Below are 25,245 nucleotides of genomic sequence, written 5' to 3' on the forward strand. Positions count from 1 at the left end.
TGGTGACGACAGACTTGTTAGCCATCTCCTCCTGTAGCTCCTCTAGATCCGCCTCGGCACGATCTTTCTCTGAGGTTGCCTCCTGGAGCTTCTCCCTCATGTCTTCGACCTGCTGCTCAAAACGCCGCACGTTGGCTTCCAGATCCTCGATGGTGTCCCTGGCCTCGCGGAGACGGTCACCGTCCTGGGCCTTCTCCTCGAGCCCTACCATCCGTCGCTGCGTCTTTTTGAGCTGCTCCTCGGCATCGTCAACCTTTTCCCTCAGCTCTTCTATTTCGTCTTCATGTTGTGTGATGACGTCGTCTTTTCGCCGGAGATCCGCCTCCAAGTCGCCGATCTCGTCCTGAAGCTTCTCTACCTTGTCCTGCCCATCGTCCTGGTTGTCGAGTTGCCGGTGCAGGTTGTCGATTTCAGCATCCTTCTCCTCAAGCTGCTGTCGCAGGCGCTCAAGCTCAACTCGTTGGTTCTCGTCGGCGTACTTTCGCTTGGCCTTCTCCTGTACCTCAAGAATCTGTTGTCGGTAGCTCTCGAGGTCTTTTTCGGCCGAGGTAAGATGCTTCTTGTACCTCTGGAGTTCGCGCTGCATGGTCACCTTGTCTACCTTCAACTCAGTGTTCTCCTTAAGCGCAGCCTCGCTGAACCCGGGGCCGGCTTTCCGCAGCGCTTCCTCCAGAAAGTGAATCTTGAGCTTCAAGCCAAAGTTCTCCTTTTCGATCTTGTCGATGACGTTCTCTTGTTCGCGTAATGAGAGCTGATTCCCGTCTTCCAGGGGGCCCTTGCCGTTCTCGCGCCTCCTCATCACCAAGGGGGTAGACGCGGCACTACTGCTGTCTACCTCGGGAAATGGTGTGCCGCCCATAAATGACGATGTGTTGTGTGAGGCTCCGTACATGCTGGTCTCGCCTGCGGGCATGGGTGTCATGGATTCGTCGATCTTGGCGAGGAAGCCGGGTGTTGCTCGGCCCGGGTTTTCCTTGCCAACGCCATAGCGGCGTACGCTATTTCTAGTTGCAGATTTGAGCAGTGGTGTAAACTCGGGGCCCCCCAAGCCAGCAGGGAGGTTTCGGCGGTCATTGAAGGGAGCGCGATTCCCGCGTGGGGTCTTGATGCTTGGTCGGCCGCCGTTGCGGAGCTGCTGGAGGAGATTCGCGTCTTTTGAGGGTGACTGGAAGGATAACTCTTGTGAAATGTCAAAATCGGGCTGGCGACCAAGAAATGTCGCGTCGCCCACGTTGGTGCGCGGCGTGTCAAGGCCGTCAAAGTCTGGTTGCACCATCGCGACTCCGTTGTCGCAGGGCGGAAGAGAATAAACACGTGGTGAATGGCGTCTCCGGGCAGCAATATTTCGTCGTGGGCTTAGTCTAACAAATTGAGGGAATTGTCCTATTCATGGGTGGGTGTAGGTGAAGATTGATCGGTATCCGGTATGGATTGGTGGGGGAAGTCGCGTTCAGACGGAAAGAGCACCATTTCTTAATCACCCTCGCAAGGGTTTGTTTACTTTGGCGTTCTGCGCCAATCACAAGCGGATACCCTTGTTGTAAAGTCTTGGCACCACGTCAGGAACGTCAAGTCAATACAATCGAGGGTTGGGGTCGTGTCCGTGCACCAAGCCGCCCCACATACTGAAGCGTGTGGGGCGTTCAGATCCAGAAAGGGTTCAACTTACACACTCTCATGACACTCTCTTGCCATCAAATTGTGAGTGAACGACAGGGTGTCATGATACCGAGGATTGAATCTCCTATCCTGTGTACAACTCAGGGCCAAGTTTGAGCTCAAGAAAAGACACATCATTTTTTTGCAGTTTCTCTACTTCTAGACTCTGGTTTCAACAAACCGATAGCATCAACGCTAGTCGCAATCCTCAACTGACCACTCCCCGAGTTATCATCAGATGGTCATCTCAGGCCGCTCGCTATCTGAAAGTCAACAATATACCACCACCTTTGATCAAGGCCGAACCATCATCTGTATCGGCTTATAGCGCACACTTCACTAGCTCAAGATGGCCCATCTACCTCCCAACGCAGCCATCTTCTCACCTTCAGTCGCCCGCGCGGCTGCCTCAGCCGCCAAAGACTGGTCTTATGTTGACGGCTGGCTGCAACGAAAGTTCCCCGGCGGTGGCCCTCCCACGTTTGAGCGCAATGCCGACACATTGCGCGTTCTGCTAGCCCTCGCCGCCGCCAACGAAGCAGCAGACGAGGAACGCACCCTGCTCGCCCGTCTCGAGGCCGAGACTCTCACCCAACTCCGTGGCCATGAGCAATCTCAAAGTCAAGCGGGGAGCGAAAACACCAACACCGACAACAACACCCTCGACTCAGCCCGCGAAGCAATCCTCACCGCCCTCGAAACCTCGCTCCCTCGGGAAGGCCAAACCGCCCTCACCGCTCTCGCCGCCCTAGCGCTGCAAACCAACACCCCCCTCCCCACGCCCACCGCCCTCGGCACGGAACTTATCACCCTCTCCTCCACCACCGCCACCCTCGAGCAAACCACCGCCCGCATCCACACCCTCACAGCCCACCTCGCGCGCGAAACCGCCGCAACAGCCCAGCTCGCCGCCGAGCTCCGCCCCCCATCACCCCCACACCACCCCCACCCCCACGACAATGTCGACGACGACGACAACGACGAAACCAACAACACCAACAACCCATCACCACACCAAGCCAACCCCCACAGCAAACCCCCCACAACAGGCTACCACCCCCCCGCGGACCTCGCCCTCCAAAACCTAACCCTCCAGCGCCAAATCAAGACCCTCTCCACCCGCATCCCCGAGCTCCGCGACAAAGCCGCCGCCATCGCACGCTCCACCACCACCACCACCACCAGCACCAGCATAGCCGACATCCGCCGCGAAGAGGAAGCATACACAACACTGCTGGCCGCGAAGCGGGAGCTGGACGGGCAGGTGCGTGCGTTTGCGGGCTTGCCGCCCGACGCGGAGCGGGCGCGGCACGAGCTGGAGGGTTTGAGGGGGGAGCTGCGGCGCATGACGCTGAGAAGGGATGAGGTGTTTGAGGGGTTGGTGGAGAGGGAGACGCCGAGGAAGAGGGAGAGGGGGGGGAGTGTGAGGAAGTAGAAACAGGAGTAAAAGGAGAGGGGGGGAGGGCGGGTGTGGGTTTTGGGGGGGGGGGGGGGGGGGGGGGTTAGTGGTAGTGGCGGCGACGGTGGTGGTAATTCATGGTGGGAGGGATGCCAGCAGTTATCAGTCCATTTGTCCTCTGGTCTGGTCTGGTCTAGATAGAAGAAGTGGAAAAACTATGCGCCCTAGCCACCCTGACTCCCCTCCCCCGGCTAACCATCCTGTCCGCCCGTTCCGTCTCACTTCCCGAAGGGGTATTGTTGTCGCACTCTAGTAGTATGCCGCCGATACGCGTCCGATGCTGATCGTGAATTTCTAGAGTTAGAAAGACATGCTGTCAGAGAGCTAGATGAAACCACACAAAAACAGAGCGAATCAACGCCAAATGCTCGCATAACCACAGTAAAAAGAGCAAAAGCCAAAACGACGATGAAAGCCACACGGGATAAACTAGGCGCGCTTGCCTCGCCCAGACACAGCCCCTCCCAGTCGTCCAAACTGCCTCCCCAGCCCCGACTTGGGCTTTGGCGTCGGCTCGGGTTTCGCAGGCGGCGTTTCCTTCACGGCAGGCACCGAATTCCTTGTCCCCCTCCCGGGTCCTCCGCCACCGACATCCCCCGCCTGCCCCCTTTGGTCCGTCATGCTATCCCTGATCCGCAAGTCTCCGCCGGAGGGGTCGTCCAAATCCCCTCCACCACCCATGTGGTGCAGTCTGCGGGCGCGCTCCTGTACGGAACGGAACTTCTCGAGGAGTTCGCCCCAACGGATGATGCCTTCTTCTCGGCCCTTAAGGCGGTTGGGACGGTCGAATGTGGGGGCGTTGGGTGTTGTTGCGTTTCTGTTCGGTGTTAGTGTTAGTGGCCTATCATGCGTCGCTTGAAGACCCAAGAGTTATTGGGGAAGTGACGCCTGGCGTAGATCACTAGGAAATAGGAAAGACGTCGAGGGGGGGAACTCACGGTCGAGGGGCGATGTGTAGATACCCAATTGAGCTCACACTGTTGAGCCGGTTCTTGAGGGCCGCAAAGGCCGATGATTGCGGCAGGAGCATCAAGAGACCGTAGAGGCACTTGTATAAATGCGGGTATCGCTCGGGCTCCAGTAGTTGGAGTCGCAGATCTGACGCATGTCAACAAGAGATACACACCAAGAAAGGGAAGCATTCTCACATGTGAAAACAGGCGACTCAAGGAGTTGCACAAGCTTGTCGATCTGAATCAGAATGTTGACAGTCATTTCCAATTCCGCACTAAGAAGATGTCAGTGAATTGGGTCCAGCTCCGATGGGCGAGGAAAACCTACAATATTTGCAGCAAGTTGTAAGCCTGCTCGTACGCCTGCGCCAACAAGCAAAGAGAGAAAGTGGCGACGGCGTTGTAGCACCACGAACGGAACAGGGTAACGAAGAAAGTTTGCCCGTCCTACACCTAATATTTAGCTCACTGATTATGCGATCACTCGACAGAGAGAGACTGACCTTGGTCTCGAGGTTACGCAGACGTTTCCTCAACTCGGCGAGTTCGGGCGCAGTGATTAGGTTGTTGTTGAGATTCTGAACCATAATGCTGGCAAACTCGACATCTTCCTCCTTCTCGATGCAGTCGGCCAGTGTCCGGTAGATGCGCTCTGCACTGAGGCTTGTGCAGAGCTGACGGATAATGAGGTTTCCGCGCGTCTCGAGGAGCTTCCGGTCTGTCGAGAATAGTTGGAGCAGGCTGACCATGAAATTCGTGAAGTAGTCGTCCTCGCTATTTCTCGAAATCTGCGACAGCAGCTGCAGGTCTTTTGTGACGACTGCCTCGGCGGGGTCTGAGAGAGTCTTGAGTAGCGCCGGGAATGTCCCGTCATTAAACGCGAGAACCTTCCTCGGCGCCTTGCGATGGAGCATAATCAACCACGTCAATGCGGCAACCCGAGTGGCTTCGTGATCATTGAGGAATAAAAGAGTTAGCGAGTTGACCGCGGCGGCGTAATCGAGGTCCGGCTGTGGCTGAGGCACAGGAAGGCTTGGGGTTGGAGTCCGCGGCGAAGCCTTCACTTGAGCTGGCGTGGGACTCCGAACTTCAATATCCCTAGAGCCGGAAAGGGAAGCGCGAGCACTCGTGGTCCCGTCCTGCCGTTCGCCCACTGGTGGTGGAGGAGCGGGTATCCGTGATAGCAGGGGCATCGCCACCTCCGCCTCGTCGGATAAAGATACAACATAATTCAGGAGGGATGTGTTCACCCTCCCTGCGGCCTGACGGATTGGTTCAACGCCGCTAGCCATGGCGGGTAGAAGGTGGGCTAGTATTTTTGGTGTGGACGGGAGCACTTCCTCGGGACATATATCAAGAAATTCCACAATCCAACGTAATGACTCCAATAGGCCATCCTCCTCTGCACTATGTATCAGCGATACCGCCCGGAGATCGCGCGAGGGATGCGTTACTTACCTAATGGTGAATCAAGGGTGGCCGTCAATATCTCCAAAATGGCCTTGTAGTTGATCTGAACATCCTGGCCGGGTACCCAGTCGTCTTCACTGTCGATATCGTCATCGTCGGCAGCCGTCTCGGAATCCAACTCATCTCCCTCTTCGAGCTGTGGCCGTACGCTGCCGCTCTCTACCGAGTCAACCCGCTTCCGCTTTCCCTCCTTTGACCTCTTACTCTCAGCGATGCCTTTCTTGATTCGGGCAATGCGCTTGATCTCGTTGAGGAACTTGTCCAAACAACCCTGAGTGGCGACATGAACGTCTCGGTTCGAGTCGCTCAAAAAACGCAACAGGCCGCCAAGGAAATCCGGGAGGTAAGTGACGAGCTCTAGGTCTGGAATAGAGTCGAGGAGGATGATCCAGCCAACTAGGAATGTCCTCGTGAAGGGGTTGAGGGCGTAGATGCGATCCCTGAGAAGAGGGATGAAGCGTTTTAAAGAGAATGCTCTCGGGAGCTCGACTGAGTCGTCAGGTGCATCTTTGTCGTCTTCTTGATAAGGGGGCGGCTGCTCCAAGGAAGAGACAAATGTGGCGGCAGATTCTGAAACGATGTCCTTGATGAGACGGTCGAGCAACTCGGCTCCATTCTTGACAGATAGTTCCGAGTCGGCGCCCAGCTGACTCCCAGAGCGGGTTGGTGAGATTCGGAGCTGGCAGGGTTGGGGATGGGGGACTCACCTTGCAGAGGGCGTCGAAAATGTGGTTGAAGTAAATCAAAATCTCGCCCTTTGCCACTTTGGCAATGTTGTACATTGCCTCGCAGGCGTAGTACCGAACACGGGCATCCTGGTCCGTGAAGCAGGCGAGTACCGGCGGTACAATAACTTCAAGATACCTAGCGAGCTCCTACCAGAAAATAAGCAACGGGGTGTGGCACCCAGGAAAGGGGACTTCACGAAGGACATGGACGTACCGAGCCGAGAGCAATGGCAGCGGCGGCCAGTCCTATCAGTCCTCCGTTCCGTGCATGAGGCTGGTGGACGGCATAGGCGAAATCGTTGCAGAGCTGGTCGAGGACAGCCTCGACCCTGGAATAGTCCTTTTGGGCGACAAGGTCGCGTATAAGCCTCTCTAATCTAACCCGGGGGTGCTCTAGTTAGTAAGAGAGCGATCGGAGGAGGAGAGGAGAGACCCACTCAAGCGCGCCAACCTTGCGCTTATCATAAAGCTTGTCGTTGAGCGCACGTTGGACGGCAGGATCCATGACTCTGATCCTTTAGGTGGAGTCCTGGGGTTTAGAACATGCTGCTAGAGATGAATATCAAAGAAGAAGCACAATGAGGCGATAAGGCGATGATTCGATGATGCAGTACGCCGTGCTGACCGAGTTGACCGAGTGTAAGGTGGAAAGGGGGGGTTACAGCCGGCTTGCTTCTAGCGGCCCGATGTGGGGCTGTCAGGTAGGCACCGCCTGGTTAGGGGTCGGTGTCTCGATGGCGAACAGACGCAGGTTTTACGGTGGTCGATAGAAGCTCGACTACAACTAGACGGACGGCGGAGGTCGGACGATGAAAGCGCGGCTCGGAACGGTGACGGAGGTGGATGCAGGTCGAGATGCGGGTGGGTAGCTCAGCTCGGAGCTTCCAGGCGCACCAGGTAACGGCCGTTGTGGGGCACAGTGAACGGCATGGCATGGTGGGGCTGTTACCATGGAAGGAAAGTGGGGGTTCTCTCTCTCCATCCCAGGCGTGATCTGAGCGCCGGCCTTAGGTCCGGCCTCCACTTTTCACAACCAACAGATTACCTCCGCCGTGCCGTCATCAAGCTCCTTCGAGAGGAAGCAGTCGGCAGTCCAACAGCAACAGTAAAACCTGAACCCCCGCATCGACATATACCCACGTGCTTTGCAACGGCCGATGCTTTTCAGCCGATGCATGTCTCTGCTGTGCGACTGGGAACCCACGGCGAATACGAATCGAAGTCAGGGAAACTGCAATCTCGGCCATTCCCTTTGGGGAGGATGGCGGTCATGGTCTCGTCGAGAGTACAAAATCCTCACTCCAATTCCGTTCATGGGAAACTACGGGTGTGATCCCGCAAAACACGAACTTTGTGCATGGCCGACATCCATCGGATCGGGAACGCACTGCAAATACATACCTGGTATACCATTCCAAATGCCAGATCGCCATCTTGCGTCACACTGCAGCATGCTTAAAACAATCCATGTTTGTCTAGATATTAAGGTTCGGTCCTGGGCTTACTCGTGATCCTGATCGCTACTTTGTCCCCTGGTGCACTGCCTTACGTCCGGAACTAAAAAGCGGTTTTCCAGGACCAATGGAGAGAAAGGGTCATCCTGGCAAATAATAACTAGCGGTCGGCCTACGTTCCGACGAAGCTGATACAGCTGCGAAGCATGCATGGGAAAGCGATGCGGCTTTATTTGATCCTCGTCGGAGTTTTGCGGGTGAAATATACATGACTACCCAAGCCTCGGCTTGAAGCGCCTTCTCGAGGGCTAACTAATTTAGCTATCTGGGGTAAACTTTACACAGAACCCCCAACCCCTTACACAGCTAACATGTATTGCTTACCGTGCAGGACACACCGGCCTGCAAGCCTCCTGGACTGTGACGGCTGTGACCCCTGTCCTGCTGAGCGGGAGAAGCCAGCAGCTCGATGGCTTGTATACCAATCAGCGGCAGTTCCATGTTTGCCAGCATGGATGAGCCGGTACTCGTCACGATTCTCGCGGGTTTCGCCATCTAGCTCCTGCAATATGCCCAGGCACTTTTGCTTATTGGGTCGATCCGAGGCCTAAGCCTGGCGTTTCGCTTACTGGGTTGGATCTTGTGCAAAACATATCTGCCACACCAGCTAGGTTTCCCAAGGTTGAGGCGTGGGGGAAGTGAAGGGGGAGGGCGCCTGAGGCTTTTGATATCTGCCTTGGTGAACGCGAAGCCCTCCTGACCATGATCGAAGCGCTAGGAAAGCTGAACAGGAGATCATGCGGCTTGTTAGGCCGACCGTGGGTGGGAAGAAGGGGTGTGGTAGGTGAGATAGAACCGCTTGCTTGACAGTGTAAAAACCAGATCAGATAACCATTCCCCCGTTACTCCCACGCCCAACAGGCCGCAGATCGGCTGTTTCCATTTGACCCTTCCATTTTGACCCGAAGTTTAATGACTGAAGTAGAAAAACAAATAACCGCAAGATCACCAATGCAGGGAAATACACATATGCTAGCCCAAAGCCCACACCAACCGTGATGCCCGTCACCCTTCGACTCCGCAGCCCAGCGGCCCCCTTTCCTCATATCCGGCCCCACGCTCTCGACACACCATGGAATCTCTCCTTCGCCACGTGTGGGTGTCTCACCCACACCTCACTTCTTCTCCCCGCCGCTCTCACGATCAGACTTGCTGCCGACACTGCTGCCCTTCGACGAAGAGCCATGCTGGTCTTGGCCATCATTGCGCCGTGCCGCGTCTGCCGCCCGCTTGGAGAAGCCATCCTACAGGAGAGCACAGTGTGAGTCGAGAAGTCCATGGCGATGGCAAGGGATGGGGGTGCTGCATGGTGAAAAAAAGTATGTGCACACCTTGTCCCCGCGAGCCCGGCGGATCCGCTCGGCTGCGGCATCGTCCATCTTGCTCTTGCCCATGTTGGGTATGAGGTTTTGTGAGCTTGGATTCTTATGAGAGAAGTTTGTGATAAGAGGTACTGAGGTGTATAAACGACGGCAGCAATGCTGATGTGCTCGGTGTGGACTTTCTTGCGTTCTGTATGGAACTGAGTGAGCAAAATGACAAGACACGTTTGCGAGTCCCTCGAGGGCGAGGGCGACTATATACACGTCCCACACCTACCCAAAGCGTCCTCCACAGGCCGTTGCAAACGGCTATCGCGGGCATGGCCCAGTATCAGGTTCGATATTCTCGGAGCCCAACCGAACACCACAGCTTCCCGCGTCAAGGCGGACGGAGTGGGATAACGCCTTCGACAATGTTCACGGGATGCGGATGCGGGAGACCGCCGTCGCTGCACAACACCGGCCACGCACGGCTGTTAGCATCCAATCCACGAGCAGACGGGTGGAAATCCGCCCACCATCCGCCCCCCCCCTCCCTTCTTCTTCGACTCTGCGGACGGCTGGCTGTTCGTTCCTGAATCCGTGTGAGTGACGGTGGCATTCGATTTGTGCGCCGTCGTTCGGAGGTAGGGACAGGGATCTCGGCAGGAATTCCCGATGCAAACCCCCACTGCATGTGAGAAGTGACCACAGCCAGCCCATCCATCGACACCTAGTCAGTCAGCTCGCCAGGGTTGGACTGTTATGAAAATGAATACTTCCACCACACGTGTACCAGCCGATGAGTGAACAAGCACACCGAGGCATGTACATAGGAGACATCCTAGCCTCCTTCGCCAGCCACACGCCAACTCAGAGGACAGGGCAGGGCTGCCAGCCGGGAAAAACAAGGCTGTCCATCAGCCATGCGTTTGTCGATCACCCGGCCGAGGGGGGACGACCACGCAGAGATAGACTCGGGACGACCTCAAGGTGTCCGCGTCGAGACTTTTCCTATGACGTATCTTTCGACCTCGGTAAAGGGGCCCCCGGCATGCTGGCAAACAGCCATTGGGCGCGTCTGTAGTTGGCCGTGTTTCCGGCCCAAGGGGCGCAAACACAGAACGGCGTCGTACATAGCGTGCCGTCAGGTCGACACATGGTGAAGCTAAGGCACTTGCGCGCTTGGTCAGGCCACCATCGTGGATCTCATCGTCTCGATGATGTCCGAGAATGGGGGGAAAGCTTGGATCGGGACACCTAGAAGACATTCGCAGCCAACCAGTCGGGTCACCTAGGCCCCCATCCCCAAGGGCTAAACAAACCAGATTTACACCCACTTCTGCTCACCTCCCTCCCCCAAACTAACAGCGAACAGACGAGTCGAAAACCGAGGCAACGGTTAGGGCAGCAGCCACGGCGTTTGCAGACCTGTGGGCCCCCGGGCCACCCGTCTGTCGTACCGCATGCATGGCACACAACAACATGGGGGGCGATGATCCAGGGTCCCGGCTCCTGCAGGTTCCCGGCCAAACAGTGTCATACGGTCGAGGTGCACGCGGGTCCCGGGTGCCTTACCCGTCGGCTGCGTGCGTTCAAACCAGCCCATCCTCGGGCGGATGCAAGCAAGCTTCTGGCTGGTGGCTGGCTTGACTCAACTTCCCGCGGCGGAAACGATCGTGTCTCAAATTAAAGTGCGTAGCTCCGTTCGAACCACGCAGAAGCCGCCCCCAACGAAGCGTAAAGCCGCGGACAAGACGGGTCAGGGCCGGCTACCTAGGTGCCCAACAAAACAAGTAATTACCGCATGTACATGTAGATACATACATACAAACCAAAACACAATTCCAGCACCGGTCTAGGGAGTATCTCCGCTCACAACAGCATAGGTAAGCAAACCGCGTCAAATAAACACGCGCAACATCAACAACGCCCCCTCCCCTCCCTTCACAACATCGCCAAGAACCTAGTGATGGTGGTGATGCTCAAGACCCGGCTCGCTCGCCGCCATCACGCTCTGGCACTTTGCCAAAATGGCAGCCTGCCTCGCGACATCGGCCAGGCGGCCAATGACCTGCTTGTTCCCGTCGACAAAGCCGTACAGGGCGTAGGGGATGCCGACGTCGTCGCAAAACTCCTGGACCAGGCGCTGGGTCTTGCGCAGGTTGTGGCGGGGGATGCGCGGGAACAGGTGGTGGATGGCCTGGAACTGCAGGCCGCCGTGGAAGAAGTCGAGCCACGGCGGGCAGTCGACGTCCATGGTGGTGCGCAGCATCTTCTGCGGGAACGACTCCTCGACGCCCAGGTCCGCCGTGCTCATGGCGAAGTGCGATAGCGTGATCTGCACGTGCACTGGGGTGGTCACGAAGTGGCTGACGATGACGTACAGGAACCGGTTCCAGTTGGTGTCGATGCTGCAGTACAGGACGCCGTAGCCGAACCAAGCCCAGAAGAAGATCTGTCCGGCTAGCTCCAGCCAGCGGAACCACGCGGCCGACCCCTTCCTGGGGCCCTGGCCCGCGAGGATGTACATCCAGGACAGCCGGTACAGGTTGAAGCGGCCGAAGAGCAGGATGACGTAGTACAGGTGGTGCTGGAGGGAGATCATCACCTTGGCGAAGGCGTCGTAGTGCATGACGTGCTCGTAGTAGGTCGAGCGCAGGGAGCCCAGGAGGCGGTGCGAGATGGCGAAGAAGGGCATGTGCTCGATGTCCGGGTCGTGCTCCGGCGAGTTGGTGACGATGTGGTGCACGTTGTGGTTGCGCTTCCACCAGCCGATGGACAGTCCACCGATAAAGTCGGCGATGAGGATGCCAATCACCGTGTCGACCTGGAAGTTGTGAGTGATGCCCAGGTGGCCTGCGTCATGCACCGTAAACACCAGCTGGTGCCAGAGGCAGCCAAGGAAGAAGGCGCTCGCGATGTACCACTTCCAGCTCAGGAAGAGCAGCATGAGACCGAGGAAGGTAAGGTACCGCGAGGTTTCAATGGCGTAGGCCCAGTAGTTGCAGTTGAATAAGCCCTCAGCCTTGATGCGCTCGTGAAGGAGGCGGTACTTTTTCACGATGGCATCCTGTGTGGCTGGCTCGAGGGATGGATACTTGGCAAGATCGAGCTTGATCTCCTTGCGGGTGAGCATATCGAGGTGAGCCATGCCGTCGGCCGGTGCGGGCGTAGCGTCATCGCCAAGAGACGAGAGCGATGTTTCCGAGTCTGACCTCACCATCCCTGACTTACGCTTGCGGAGGCCAGAGTCAGTGGTAGCATCATCGGAGTCGAAGGTAGGTGAAGGCGAGCGAGAGCCCGTGTTACTGGACGACGCTGTGGCGTTTTCCCTCCTCCGCAACGCGACCAAGCCGCCGTCGTACTCCTCCCCCTGCTCCTCCCCATCACCAACCCTCGACCGAAACTTGCCGCCCTGAACCGGAGGCAGGAAGTTCTTCCAGCGACCCTCAATTCTACCAATACGGTACTTTTCCATCATGCGGCGGGCTTCGATAGAGTGAAGGCTAGGCACAGTCAACAGCCGATTTCTCACACAATATTTCCACGGTGGTAAACTGTATTATTGGAGTAAGAACTTACATAGTCACTTCATCAGTGGCGTCCCTGCCCACCATGTGCATAATGGCTTTATCACCCCCGGGGTGGTATTTGAGCCAGGCGTCCGCCTTGATCACATACTGTTCCAAGATAAAGATGGTTCTGCCTTCGGCGATTTGTGCCTCGATCTCGCGGCGCGATATCACGGGGTAGGAGCGCCCGCCTTTTGGTTGGGAAACTCCCGGGGTAGTTGAACCCGTGGAGACCGCCATTGCAACGGTTTCCGCTTTGCTAAAGTGAGAGAATTGGAGCTTGACACCAACGCAGGTAGGTTGAAGTAGTAAAGAACGAAACGGCTGACCGCCCGTTTTCTCAACGCGGACGCTAACGGAGTCGCGGGTGCCGGGAGGAGGCTTTGCAGCTCCTGGTTTGAACCGGATTTGGTGCCAATTCCCGAGCTGCAACTCACCGCAGTACGATCAAGTGCTGCTATCCTCGTCGTCCTTCACCGCGCATTCCGTGGAAGTAGCAGAAGGCGTGGTGTGGTGTTTGAAGAAGAAAAGAACGGTGCTTAAAGGAGTGCAGAGCCAAGAGAACGGCGTACGCAAGCTCGCATCCCCAAAAAGTCAAGTGCACAGCAATCCGTTCCCGTTGACCCACCGAATTTGAAGGTGCCCCCAGACCGTGTGGTACGATCAACAAACCCAACCTCATTTGAGACAGGGGGAGAGTGAAAGTAGTTAAGGGTTAGGGTATACACACATAATGCAGCAGGCCAGGGGCAGGGTGTGGTCTTTTGACGCTTAGGGGCACTTCTAACTTCAGATGATTTGGAAAGGACAGGCAGGGGAAGGCCGGTTAGTACTGCGATTGCCTCTTCCAATCCCTAAAAGGGCGTTGGTTGCTAGTCGGTACCTATGAGAAACGTTAAATCTCACCCACAACTCCTCAAACACAACACACATCATCTCAACCCCTATCCTCAGATTTAACAACGGGAAAAACAGGTGAAAAGAAACTCTATCTTGTCACGAGATACAACTACGGCTCACTAGACCCATCTACTATCGAATAAACAGTGGCTCTGGAGACAATGTAACGCAAAGCTCGACGCTCGCCTGCTCCGGTAGATTAAAGTTCGGCTTTCAATACCTGCTATCCGGCGGAGTCCATTTACCGATAATGCCTTACGAGGGAAAACAAGCTAAAGTACAGGAACGCAAGAAAATGTTACGTCCCATACCCCAAGCCAATCCGCCGCACTTAGTAGTGGATGGCCTTGGAGTATGTCGCCATGGCCGCTTCCTTGAACGCCTCGGCAAGCGTGGGGTGCGCGTGGCAAGTGCGCGCAATGTCCTCGCTCGACGCGCCGTACTCAAGCGCCAGCGTGCCCTCGGCAATCATCTCGCCGGCATTAGGCCCGATGATGTGGACGCCGAGCAGCCGGTCCGTCTCGGGATCGGCGAGCATCTTGACCATGCCCTCCGTATCCAGGTTGGTCTTGGCACGCGAGTTGGCGCTGAAGGGGAAGGTACCGATGCGGTACTTGATGCCCGCCTTCTTCAGGTCCTGCTCCGACTGGCCAACCCACGCAACCTCGGGGAAGGTGTACATCACAGAGGGGATGCAGCCGTAGTTGACGTGGCCGTAGCCCTTCTTGATGTACTCGACAGCAGCAACAGCCTCCTCCTCAGCCTTGTGCGCAAGCATGGGCCCGAAGGTGGCGTCGCCGACGCAGCGGATGTGGGGGATCTTGGTGCGGTACTCCGAGTCGATGATCACGCGGCCACGCTCGTCGAGCTCAAGACCGATGTTCTCGAGACCGAGGCCCTCGGTATACGGGCGACGGCCGATGGCGACGAGGACGACGTCAGCGTCAAACTGTACGAATGTCAGTAGCGCCTCAGGAGAAAGTCATCGCCAAAGGCGCAATTATAAACCCACCGTCTCTTCCTTGCCTCCCTTGGCCGAGTCAACGTTGACCTTGACACCCTCGCCAGACTGCTCACCGCCGAGAACCTTGGTGCCGGTCTTGAACTTGATGCCCTGCTTCTTGAGAATCTTCTGAATGCTCTTGGCAATCTCGGTGTCCATTCCCGGGCCACCGATCTGGTCAAGGAACTCAACCACGGTAACCTCGGACCCAAGCCGGGACCACACCGACGCCATCTCGAGGCCAATGATACCGCCACCAATAACCGTCATCTTCTTAGGCACCTTCTCCAGCGCGATGGCGCCGGTGCTGCTGATAACCGTCTTCTCGTCGATCTGAAGGCCGGGGAAAGGTGTAACCTCGCTACCGGTCGCGATAAGGATGTTCTTGCCAGTGACGCTAGTCTCGCCACCATCGTTGAGCTGGACCTTGACCGTGTGCTCGTCCTGGAAAGAGCCCGCGCCCTTGATGTACTCAACACCGTTCTTCTTGAGCAGGAACTCGACGCCCTTGGTCAGGCCCGAGACGGACTGGTCCTTCGCCTTCATCAGTTGCTCCAGGTTGAGCTTGACGTCGCCGACCTCGATACCGCGGTGTTTTGAGTCGTGGAGAATCTGGTGGTACAAGTGCGAGTTGTTGAGGAGCGATTTTGATGGGATGCAGCCGACGTTGAGGCAAGTCCCACCAAGGGTGCCGCGCTTCTCGATACATGTAACCTATTCGTTTCAAGGAACGTTAGCCATTGGCCGGGATCGGGCTATCCGTATGCCTTGTTCATCTTGCCTTCATGCCCTCTTGGCCGGCCTTGATAGCGGCAACATAGCCAGCGACACCACCGCCAATGATAACGAGATCCCTCGACTCTACACGGACGGTCAGTTTCAAGGACCAATGCCAGCTACTTCCACAATTACTAACCAGCCTCGGTGGCATATGTCCGCCCCCATCTCGACGCGCCAACAACGGAGGGCAACCTGGGGCAGGGAGTTAGCGAACGAGAGCCATTTTCCGTGCGGATGGAGCCGGATCCGTACCCTGACGGCTTGAACGCAGACCTCACCGCGGTGCGGCCTATTAATCTCTGCGACAACATTTTGGGTGTGTATATTCGACCAACGGTGCAACGAAAACGGCAAAATCAAAGAGGTAAGTAAGGAACTCCCCTAAGCGGAATGCGCAGGGTATGGGAATGCGGTGGTGGCAGGTGCGTCACGAAGTTTGTTGGGGCTTTTGCTGAAGCTGCATCCCCAGCGTTGAAAAAATGTCCCCAGTCCGCCGCCGCTCCGGGCGTCCAACCGTCGGTTGAGCTCCCCCAAAACCAGGCCCAGCACAGCGCCGGCCCAGGATTGGCCAGGGGTTGCTTGCTTGACTGCGAAGCCGCTAAATTTCAGGTTCCCGCCTTTCAATCCCGAGCCGATCTCCCAATGGCAGCTCGAGTTCTCGATAAGCCGCCAAATCCCGCACGCTCAGACCGACTCGTGACCTGTGACATCTTCGCTCTTGGCAGCTTGTCCCGAAAGCGCGAAAGTCATCCAAAGACTCGGGCCCCTTTCCTGAGCTTAGCTCCTTGGATCAGGGGCAACACCAGGAGAGTTTGTACTTGATAACTAATCATCCAATGTGGTCGCCGCAGCGCTACGGGAGAGATACGAATGGAACCAACACCCAGTGGCACGGACGTACGGGTATCTCGATTACCTATATACAGGCACCGGAAGATGCCGGACAGACAAACCCCACCGGCTCATGCTTAATCCTCGCCGCCCTCCACTGCTGCTTGAACAACCGCCTCGGCCATCTTGCATCCCTCCTTGAGAAGCTTCGCGTTCTTCTTTCCACCAGCCAAGTCGGACTTACGGACAACCTTCTTGAGGAAATACTGTAGCCCCCTAGCCAGGTCAGGGGACCCCTCAACACCACCAAATACCTTGGCGATCGTCTCCTCGGGACGTTCGTTGGCTTGGCATTCGAGCAACACGTTGACGAGCATGATCTCGACAAAGTCGCGCGTCTTTTTCTGCAAATAGAGCAGGTTGAGACGTTTGAGCATGACCACTCCCAAACTGCTACCCGAGACGAGGGCGCCAAACAACTTGGCTGTGTTGACGATCCGCCGCATATCCATGGCTTCGTCTTCTTCCTCCTCTTCCATCTCATCCTCGCCAAAGCCTTGCTCCCCCATCCGTCCAAACATTTTCCACAGGCTGGCCTGGAACGCCCACCTGACCTCGCGCTGCTCTGAGCAGAGCCGCTTGGCGACCAGGGTGTAGTAGGGATTGTAGTGCTGCTCTGCGCCGACGCAACGGATGATGACGGTGGGGATTTCCCGCTGCCGCTCCCGGTTGAGCCGCAGTTTGAGGATACGGAAATAGGCGTCTTGGTAGTCCATGGCCGACATGATGGAGACGAAGATAGAGCGCCGGACTTCGGTGTTCATCCCCTGCTCCCTGGCTAGTTCCCCCAGATCTGGCCCTTGTTCGACGTCGTCAAGCAGAATGCTCTCGTCGTCGCTACTATCGTCCATCGCATCGGCGGCTTTTTCTGCACCCTTTTGGCCAGTTGAGCGCCCGGCCCAGCTCGCACCAACAAGCCACCACTTGCCATCCTTGCCCGCATCTTGAATATCCTTTAAACCCACGCGTATGGGCTCGGTGGATTTGACCTTCCTTGACTTTAGCTGACCCAGCAGCTTCTTCATTCGAACGATATGCTCCGAGACGACCGCCGATGCGCCCACCCCGGTTTTCATCTTGTTGTTCTTTAGGTCGGTGATGGTATCGATCATGAACTTCGTCCTGACAGTGAGATTCTTCTCCCCTGCTTTCGCCACAGCTGGTGGGATCAGGGAGACAATGTCCTTTAACGCCATGGGGTCATCATGTCGGAGGGTAGGGCCGCACATGCGGACTATCCTCAGAAGTAGCTCAGCGTTAAGCTCTGAGAGGTTCTCCAAGAGCCTCCTAATGTAGTCGAAGACAAGATTGGGGCCGATAAGCTGGAAGGTGTAGAGTTCCGAGACGAAGGTGATGAGATTGGACGTTTGTTTTGGTACGTCCGCCCGTTCCAGCGCAGCAACTTTAGCGTCTTCGTAATAGCTATCGAAGCGCTCCACCACTTCCTGGATTAGTTGGCCTCCAAAATCCGTCCCAAGAACCATGTAAGCTGCCGTGGCGAAGCCGGCGGATAGAATCAGGAGCGTGTCGGGTAAACTGGTAGGCTCGCAGACCTGAATTAACAGCAGGTCCACGAGCGAAGAGGTAACGTGCTGCCGGGGGTATTCTCGGTAAAGCTTTTCGATCTCTGTCATGATGGTCAACAGGTTGGACTCGGTTATCCTGTTGACTAAACCCTGGGTTTGCCGGCGAATTCGCGCAGACAGTTCAGCGTCCGACCCGGACTCTTTACGTAGTGATGGAGGCACGTATTTCGCCGCTTGTCCTGTCGTAGGCGCAACATAGGGGTTCTCGCGGACTCGCTTTTCCGGTTGTTCTTGTGTGTCTTCGTCTTCGGAGTCAAACCCTTCGAAGTCATCTTGGCTGTGCCCTTGGTCCTCTTCGTCATAACCCTCATCCCCCATATCCTCGCCATCCAGGCTATCGACATCTTCATCGATTCCGTCCGAACCTCCGTCATCGTCGCTCTCGGAGAATTCAGGCTGTGGCTGTTCCCGCGCCGCCGCCGCCGCTTCAGCCTTCCTCCTCTTTTGGGACAGCCAGTCGTCTGCTTCCGCCTTGCGTTTCCGCTTTTCTTGTTTCTCCTCATCGAAACTGCCACCTAGACCATCCAGGAGATCGCCGAGTCCGTCATCCTTAAACGACTGTGGTAGACTTTTCCGGTTCTTCAAGCCGAGCTTCCTTTCAAGATCCGCAATTTCGGCATCGTCCTGCGCGAGCTTTTCTTTCGCGGTCCTCGATAGTTTCCGTTGCGGTACTGCATCCGCAACTTCTTCGTCGTTTTCGTCCTCATCCTGGCTTTCCTCCTCGACCGTATCTGAATCTTCGTCTAGCGCTCCGTTGAAAAAGTCTGCCCCGTCGTCGTCATCGCCATCGTCGTCGTCGTCGTCGTCAAGACCCTCAGAATCCTCGCTCTCTTCTTCTTCCTCCTCGGCCTCTTGCCTCCTTTTCTTCAAAATGGGTTTTGGCGCACCCCGGCTATCAGCCTTGCGGCTAGCCACGGGCTTCTCTACTCGGTGCGAAGTAGCGGTGCTACGGCTCGGAGTCGACCGCTCGGCCTGATGGTTCCGGCCGGCTGTGGTGCGATTGGCCCGCCCCTGCTGTCTTTCGGCTTTGCGGCGGTCTTTTCTCGATGTAACGGTTTCTATCCCGCCGCCACGTCGTTTCCCAGGCTTCGAGTCTGTGGATACGTTAGTAGGAGGCCTAGGGCGGGCCTACCAAAGACGGCCTCACCTGAAGCGCCGAGCTCCTTCAGGAGATGAAGAGGAAGCGTTGGCTTCTTGATCCCTTGTGGTGGCATTTTCTCTCTTGGGTTCCGTGGTAAATTCAATCGCAGTTTAAGGTTAAGTGGCCTTTCAAGGGCGGCGTCAATTGACCGTTCAGGTGGCCACCTCGGTGCGCATAGTGGAAGTGTTCGCGAACGTCATGTCACCTGTTGGTCGTGAACTTTTTCTTATCGATAGAACCGATGTGGGGCTTCTTACTGCATGTCCCTGCGTGTCAAGCACGCGGTATCAGAAAAGATTCGTTACTCCCTAGTAGAGCAGAGGTCTGGAGCCAAGCTGTTCAGATAAAAATCATTAATGGTATTGATTGCAGGAGAAGAAGCCAGAAGAAAATCCTCCCCAACAATTTGAGATGGCCATCATCTCCAGAGAATCGGTTTGTGCAGGTACATACCTGTCACCCAGCTCCCGATCCCACCAAAGTGGGTCTCCCCGCCCTTGGTGGGTCGGGCAAGCATGAAGGGCCCAGACCTCGAACTCACTCAACCTCCTCGACGATACACCAACCTAAGCTTTCCAGTTCCAGACAATACATGACAAGATGGGGCACTTAACACACGATGAGGTACTCTTATACCTGTCTATCCAACCCCACCACTCCCTTCATTCTGCTAACAAACCGCTCGCAGTTCTTCACCAAACTCGCCGACATCTTCACCACGCGTAGAACGAAAGCCCACGGCGCCGTCTTCCTAACCCAAAAACGACGTAAGCCAGCCCCTGACTCACCCCCACTCACACCATACCAACGGCGCCCGCACTCCCACGTATCTAACCCTCCCTTCCAGTCTCCCACAACCAACCCACACCATCAAACCCGCCATCATCAGCATCACCACCCCCATCCTCAGACCCCCTCGCGGACCTGCACCCAGCCCAGCCCCTCCCGCTGCTCATCCGCGCCACCAACGGCAAGGGCAAGGACGACCGGGCGGCCAAGATCAAGCTGTCGACGGTGGTGGAGCCGGACGCCCTGGAGGCCTTCTACGCGCGCTACGCCGAGGTGTGCAAGGCCGGCATGACGGCGCTGAAGCCGCGCGACCGGACCAAGCGGAAGGCGAAGGCTAAGAAGAGGAAGGGCGGCGCGGCCGCGGCTACGGCCGCTTGAGGGGTGCTGGGTTGGTGTGTGCTTGCCCGGGGAGGTTGTCGGATGGTTCTGTGGGGTTTGCCCGGTGATGGGATGGCGGGTGGTTGGGACGCGTGAGGAGCTGGTATGGTTTCCCTTTGTCCTCGCCTATGGCGTGGGAGGAGGCGCGGCGGTGGACCTTTGGAGCGTAGCAAGCCGGTCATGTCTTGGAGGCAACGCAAGCTCGTTCCAGAGACCATGGGTCACGCATCATTGGGGAATGGATATTTCTTGCTAAAGGCTCTTGTCTGCTAGCACCATCGCGCCAAATAACACCTTGGTCTGCGTGCCCATCTAGAATCAACGGCGTTTGTCGTCACATGTATGAAACTACTACAGAAGAGGACACGGTTACCTACCACAAAACGGCCTTATATCTCAGCTATACGAGAGAGAGCAGTTACTGCTCATCTAGCAAGGAGAGCCGAGTCAAGCCATTGCATGATGACTCTCTTTCCCGTGTAGCCATGAGCAGCATTATGCCCAAGTAACGCCTACTCACCAGCTCATGGGGACAAAGCTGCCATATCGGGTAAAATATAATTATCCACGACCTTCTCATGATTAAGGATTGGAAGCCCTTGGGCGAGCATCGCTGGCTCAGCATTGGGGCGCATATTCGAAAGGAGTTCTCGGTGTCTCGACATTGCGAGGAGGGTGTTGGAAAGGAGAACAAGCAGGTCATGGTTGCAAATTGAGGTGGTAGACTTGTCGTTACATCAGTCAACGCCCATGGACACCCACGATGTCGGCCTTGCTGTGAATTATCAATGCTAGAGTTCCATTGCATCGACGTACATGGCTATCTGCTACATTAAACCCGCCGAGATCTGCGACAGCCCTTTGCTTCCCTCGCAGATGTCGACGGCCCCGAGGCCAAAAGGCATGGAATTCCCAAAACTAGAAGTGATAAACGCCATCGCTGGCCGGTAGTTGTATGCCGAAAGGGGGTGTCGCCATCATGTCGTCTAATCGAAGGGGTATCATCACGGTATCCGGGTTGCCCACACAATACGCCGCCATCCAAGTGCACCGAGACGCCAATGCCAATCACACCTGTACCACTTTCCGGAAACGGATCGACCCTACGCTTCTTCGCACGCGACTCACCAAAGTCTACTAGCCGCCCAAGCCAGCCCACTCTTGCACGACGATACCTTTACCAGCAACACGCCTACCACTGCCCGACAACCTTCCATCGAACGCCACCATCAACGGGAGAATCAGATGCTTATTCGACAATACATTCTAGGATCAACAGCCCTCCAATTTCCCTTTTCTGCGGTGCCAAATAATAACGCAGAAACTCAAGGCGCGAAAACCTTGTAAAAGCACTTTTTGCGATCGTGGATTGCCGAGTGCCGAGCGTCGAGAACCGGAAGGGCGCGCCGGAGCGCTTTTATCATCCTGGCGGACCTTGACTATCCTCCTCAAAATACCGCAGCATCAGACGCATGGGGTTTGGCGTAGCTCGCAACCCGGGACGATGGAAATGCCGCCATCAGTCCCTGCGCCGCCTGACGGAGATAAATAGGAAACCATGAGAAATGTCGAAGAACGCAAGAAGAAAAATAGAAAGCGATAACAAGTGACATTTCGGAATATGCCACGCAAGGATAGGATCGTCGGATTCCTTTACATGATTTGGTCTTGGGTGAGGCCGCCGTGGGGATCGGTATCCATGCTGTCTCCGGCGCCCGGCGTGACATACTTGACGTAGCTCAAGCCGAGAGGGCGACCGCCGTATTGATAGCCTTGGAACTTGGCAATGGCGGTCTCGGCCGTGTCGGCACTGTCGAAGCGGACCACACCGCTGCCACGAGACCGGCCGCTTGGCTCGTACTGGATCTCGGCCTGCTCAACCTTACCAATGGTGGAGAAGAGCTCAATAAGATCGTCGTTGCTCGTCGACCAGGGAAGCTAGGCCACACAGTCAATCAAAGAAAATTCGGGCATGAGGGGGGGGGTGTCGTAAGACCGTGGTGAAACTTACGTTGCGGACATAGATGATGTCGCATTTCTCAACACCGCCAGTGGCGTGGTCAGTGAACGCGTTCGGGGGCACCGAGGCGTTGCCGGCATCATGGAAACCGCCAGCGGCGGGAGCTCCTCCATAGCCACCGCGTGCGCCATAACCGAATCCGCCACGACCTCCGCCAAACCCGCCGCGACCAAACCCGCCACCAAACCCGCCACGTCCGCCAGCAAAGCCGCCGCGGCCATAGCCACCGGCGCCCATTGCAGGACCGGCAAACCGATCCTCACGGACCTCCAGCATGCGACCCTGCCAGTCATAGCCGTTGAATTGTTGAATAGCGTTGCGCGCATCTTCGGGGGACTCGAAGACGACAATCCCAGAACCCTTGGGTCTACCGTCAGGTCCTAGATGGACATCGGCGCGGATCACACCACCTGCACGGGCTGACCGGTTTGACACGTTAATGGATATCCTGACGCTGTGGGAATATGGCGGGTGTGCTTACCAGCCTGCCGGAATAGATCCTTCAGGTCCTGCCAGCCCACGTTGAAGGGTAACTATTTCAAGGTTAGTTTGAACCGGCAGCACTTAAGTGATGTGATAGAACAATGAAGGGGAGGATGTAACAAACGTTAGAGACGTAGATCTGACGACCACCACCGCCAGCAGCCATGCCGGGGTTGAAGCCGCCGCCGCCACCGCCATAAGGAGCGCCGCCCCCCATGGGACCGGCGAATCCGCCGCGAGCAGCACCACCTGGCGGACCGAACCTGGGCTCAGCCTCGCGGTCCTGTGCTCATGTTAGCCAAGCCGAACCACAACACCCCTCCAGAATTGATGTGCTTCTTACCTCTCGGACATAAATGAGCCTGCCCATGAGGTTCTGGTTGCTGAGTGACGATACGGCTTGCTGCGCTTGCTCCCTCGTGGCATATTCCACAATTCTGGGCAGAGAGTCAGTAAGGCTGAGGCTAATCCTTGAGTTGTGACGAGTGGCACTTACCCGCATCCCTAAAATCACCGCGGACAACGTCCCAACCCGTCAATCCAACAATCCATCAAAAACCGAGAGAATAGGAACCACAAAAGAACCAGCCAAAATCACTCATAGGCGCCCACCTTCGACATTCCATTAGGAAGAAGCAGCACGTCGGCATAGAGGACCTCTCCAGCTAAGACGGCTACCGTGTTAGCTTCCGAAACTGCGTTGCGCTTGATGATAGCTCTCGAAACCCACCCTGTCTCATAAAGTCCTTGAGATGGTGCCATTTTACGTCGTAGGACAGGTTACCGACGTAAACCCGACGGTCCTGCTGCGACGTCTCGCGAATGTTGTTCATGGCTTGGTCGCGGTGTACCGAGCGGTCTTCGTATGATCGATGGGGGGCGCCGTTGTATCCGGGACCTGTTCCTCCTGCAGATGCGCCCTGTCCAGTCATAGGAGACCGGCTTCTTCTCCGGGGTTGGCTGCGCGATCGATCACGCGGCGAATATGATCGACGGGTATTCGGGCTTCTTGAACGACCCCTGCGAGGAGAACGAGACCTCTCACGCTGGTATTTGTTAGCAACTGGCCAAGGCGCAAGTGCCGTAACTCCAAAAAAAAAAAATCAACGGTGATCAACAGGTTGTGCGGCAGGGAGCGACCATGGCTTGTTGGCTTGGACTTGGCCGGCCGCGTGCCGGGTCTGCTCGCGCATCAACCGCATGCTGTATGGCGGGGGCGATTGAAGCTCCAATCCATGAGATCAAGTGCGTGTGGATACCAATTGACCCTGGCGAACGAAGTCGCCCTTGGCTGTTGAGCACGGCCCACATGGACAAGAGTGGTCCGCCGCCAGAATGACGATGTCGAAAATCGCGAGCAGGTCGAGGTCGGGATTGAGCTTCCAGAGGGGATGACGAATGAGATTGAGCAAAGGGAAAAATAACTCACCGGGCGATAATTGTCTCCTGAATCAGCTGTAGAGAAAACGAAATGTTAGAAGATGACGGAAGTGAAGAAAGTGGAAGAAGGTCGGTATGGAGGTCAGTGTAGTGCGAGGTTGGAGGAGGGGAGGAGTGCGGGAGGGAAACGCAATTGAAGAGTGGCAATTTGAGGGAGGTAGCACTTGGGGTGCCGCGGCGGGGGAAGTGGTGAACGAATCCGAAGGTGGATCAGGATGGGAAAGACATGCAGGGCAGGGAAGGCCGAGGGGGAAGGGGGTCTGCTTGTGTGAAGGTACTTCCGTACATGTAGGTCGCATGTAGGAGGGGACGCAAGGCACTGCAGCACAACTCGCGCGCCGCTTGGGAAGTGGAAGTGGGCGAGCGAGGCTTGAGCAAAGACCTCGACTCAGCGCTGGCTATCACTCGCTGGGCGCGTGCTTCGTGAATCGACAGAGATGGCCGACCGGTAGGTCTAGGGGTTACGAACGGCCGTCACACGTCATCGAGACATTGAAAGATGACCGTGATAACGGTTGCCCCGAGCTTGGCTGCGGCGAAGAGGGTTCTTTGTGCGGATAGAGGGGACAGGGCGGGCTCTGAGATGGAATGGAGTATGCAACTCGATTTCGTACTTACCCATGGCTGGAAGGGAGTCGACTTATTTTTTTCTTCTTGGGCAACTTAGCCGCTTGATGGAGAGAAAATTTCGGCGACGCGACGATTGGGTGTTGAGGGCGGGCGTCTGTCTAACTGCAGGTTGCTCCCGGTTGGATGTCGCCTGGTTTGGTATGGTGGGGGGTGTGTCGCAGCAGCTGAGGGCCACGGTCTGTACTCGGCCTCGCAGAACGGACCAAGGAGTCGGTTGGGGATGGCCTTCAAGGGACGGGAGCTAGGATCTCGGTCAGCCTCCGGCCAAGTTGGGCAGGCGTGCGTTTTGTCCGAGTCGAACTTGGAAGGGCAAAGACGCGCCGCACGACCGAGAACGGGCAGTGGAACCTACGGACGTGCTCAGGCAACGCGGTCAGAGTTGGGTGGTCTCAAAGGTACAGTGCTATCGAAAGGCAGCAGCAGGAGAGAAAGTCAGCGCAAAAACTTTCAAAGCCGCAGTGTCTGACCACCGAAAAAGGCCCAATGCCGTACCAGTTCGGGAACTCAAGGCAACTGGCAAGGGTGAGCAAGGCGGACAAACAGGG

General features: G+C 56.5%; 9 protein-coding genes across 9 annotated transcripts; 3 read left to right on the forward strand and 6 right to left on the reverse strand.

Annotated features, from left to right (window-relative positions):
• The first annotated feature begins 1,672 nt into the window (after positions 1-1,672).
• F5144DRAFT_553628 (uncharacterized protein) lies at positions 1,673-3,103 on the forward strand. The gene has a single exon (XM_066787811.1). The coding sequence runs from the start codon at positions 2,009-2,011 to the stop codon at positions 3,092-3,094; it is 1,086 nt and encodes a 361-aa protein (XP_066647921.1). The 5' UTR covers positions 1,673-2,008; the 3' UTR covers positions 3,095-3,103.
• A 59-nt stretch (positions 3,104-3,162) lies between these two features.
• Positions 3,163-7,131, reverse strand: F5144DRAFT_553629 (vacuolar protein 14 C-terminal Fig4p binding-domain-containing protein). Its single transcript, XM_066787812.1, has 9 exons — positions 6,707-7,131; positions 6,484-6,646; positions 6,249-6,416; positions 5,530-6,187; positions 4,575-5,473; positions 4,400-4,518; positions 4,267-4,346; positions 4,057-4,216; positions 3,163-3,935 (listed from the first exon to the last, which is right to left on the reverse strand). Exons 1-9 carry the CDS (start codon positions 6,772-6,774, stop codon positions 3,548-3,550), a joined length of 2,703 nt encoding a protein of 900 aa, XP_066647922.1. The 5' UTR covers positions 6,775-7,131; the 3' UTR covers positions 3,163-3,547.
• A 1,767-nt stretch (positions 7,132-8,898) lies between these two features.
• Positions 8,899-9,177, reverse strand: F5144DRAFT_597167 (uncharacterized protein; the record flags this gene model as incomplete). Its single annotated transcript, XM_066790855.1, has 2 exons — positions 8,899-9,027; positions 9,115-9,177. 2 exons carry the CDS (start codon positions 9,175-9,177, stop codon positions 8,899-8,901), a joined length of 192 nt encoding a protein of 63 aa, XP_066647923.1.
• A 1,352-nt stretch (positions 9,178-10,529) lies between these two features.
• Positions 10,530-10,998, forward strand: F5144DRAFT_11704 (uncharacterized protein). The gene has a single exon (XM_066782182.1). It carries the CDS (start codon positions 10,704-10,706, stop codon positions 10,944-10,946), a length of 243 nt encoding a protein of 80 aa, XP_066647924.1. The 5' UTR covers positions 10,530-10,703; the 3' UTR covers positions 10,947-10,998.
• Positions 10,894-13,007, reverse strand: F5144DRAFT_11719 (fatty acid delta-6 desaturase). The gene is made up of 2 exons (XM_066782186.1): positions 12,670-13,007; positions 10,894-12,593 (listed from the first exon to the last, which is right to left on the reverse strand). The coding sequence occupies exons 1-2, from the start codon at positions 12,897-12,899 to the stop codon at positions 11,051-11,053; spliced, it is 1,773 nt and encodes a 590-aa protein (XP_066647925.1). The 5' UTR covers positions 12,900-13,007; the 3' UTR covers positions 10,894-11,050.
• Positions 13,008-13,464: 457 nt separating this feature from the next.
• Positions 13,465-15,937, reverse strand: F5144DRAFT_553638 (uncharacterized protein). Its single transcript, XM_066787813.1, has 5 exons — positions 15,595-15,937; positions 15,479-15,534; positions 15,344-15,423; positions 14,572-15,276; positions 13,465-14,508 (listed from the first exon to the last, which is right to left on the reverse strand). Exons 1-5 carry the CDS (start codon positions 15,651-15,653, stop codon positions 13,891-13,893), a joined length of 1,518 nt encoding a protein of 505 aa, XP_066647926.1. The 5' UTR covers positions 15,654-15,937; the 3' UTR covers positions 13,465-13,890.
• On the reverse strand, positions 15,938-19,491 carry F5144DRAFT_553639 (uncharacterized protein). Its single transcript, XM_066787814.1, has 2 exons — positions 18,967-19,491; positions 15,938-18,913 (listed from the first exon to the last, which is right to left on the reverse strand). Exons 1-2 carry the CDS (start codon positions 19,031-19,033, stop codon positions 16,311-16,313), a joined length of 2,670 nt encoding a protein of 889 aa, XP_066647927.1. The 5' UTR covers positions 19,034-19,491; the 3' UTR covers positions 15,938-16,310.
• Positions 19,141-20,336, forward strand: F5144DRAFT_11821 (signal recognition particle 14kD protein). Its single transcript, XM_066782194.1, has 3 exons — positions 19,141-19,584; positions 19,649-19,727; positions 19,808-20,336. The coding sequence occupies exons 1-3, from the start codon at positions 19,561-19,563 to the stop codon at positions 20,125-20,127; spliced, it is 423 nt and encodes a 140-aa protein (XP_066647928.1). The 5' UTR covers positions 19,141-19,560; the 3' UTR covers positions 20,128-20,336.
• Positions 20,337-21,780: 1,444 nt separating this feature from the next.
• F5144DRAFT_481537 (uncharacterized protein) lies at positions 21,781-24,069 on the reverse strand (the record flags this gene model as incomplete). Its single annotated transcript, XM_066785290.1, has 8 exons — positions 21,781-22,065; positions 22,139-22,566; positions 22,629-22,680; positions 22,755-22,913; positions 22,974-23,067; positions 23,229-23,295; positions 23,361-23,676; positions 23,890-24,069. Coding segments are annotated over 8 exons (1,581 nt in total), but the record flags the coding sequence as incomplete, so codon positions are not given.
• Between the last annotated feature and the right edge of the window lie 1,176 nt (positions 24,070-25,245).

Source organism: Chaetomium tenue (assembly GCF_020726465.1).
Source record: "Chaetomium tenue strain MPI-SDFR-AT-0079 chromosome Unknown F5144scaffold_1, whole genome shotgun sequence".
Lineage (NCBI taxonomy): Eukaryota > Fungi > Ascomycota > Sordariomycetes > Sordariales > Chaetomiaceae > Chaetomium > Chaetomium tenue.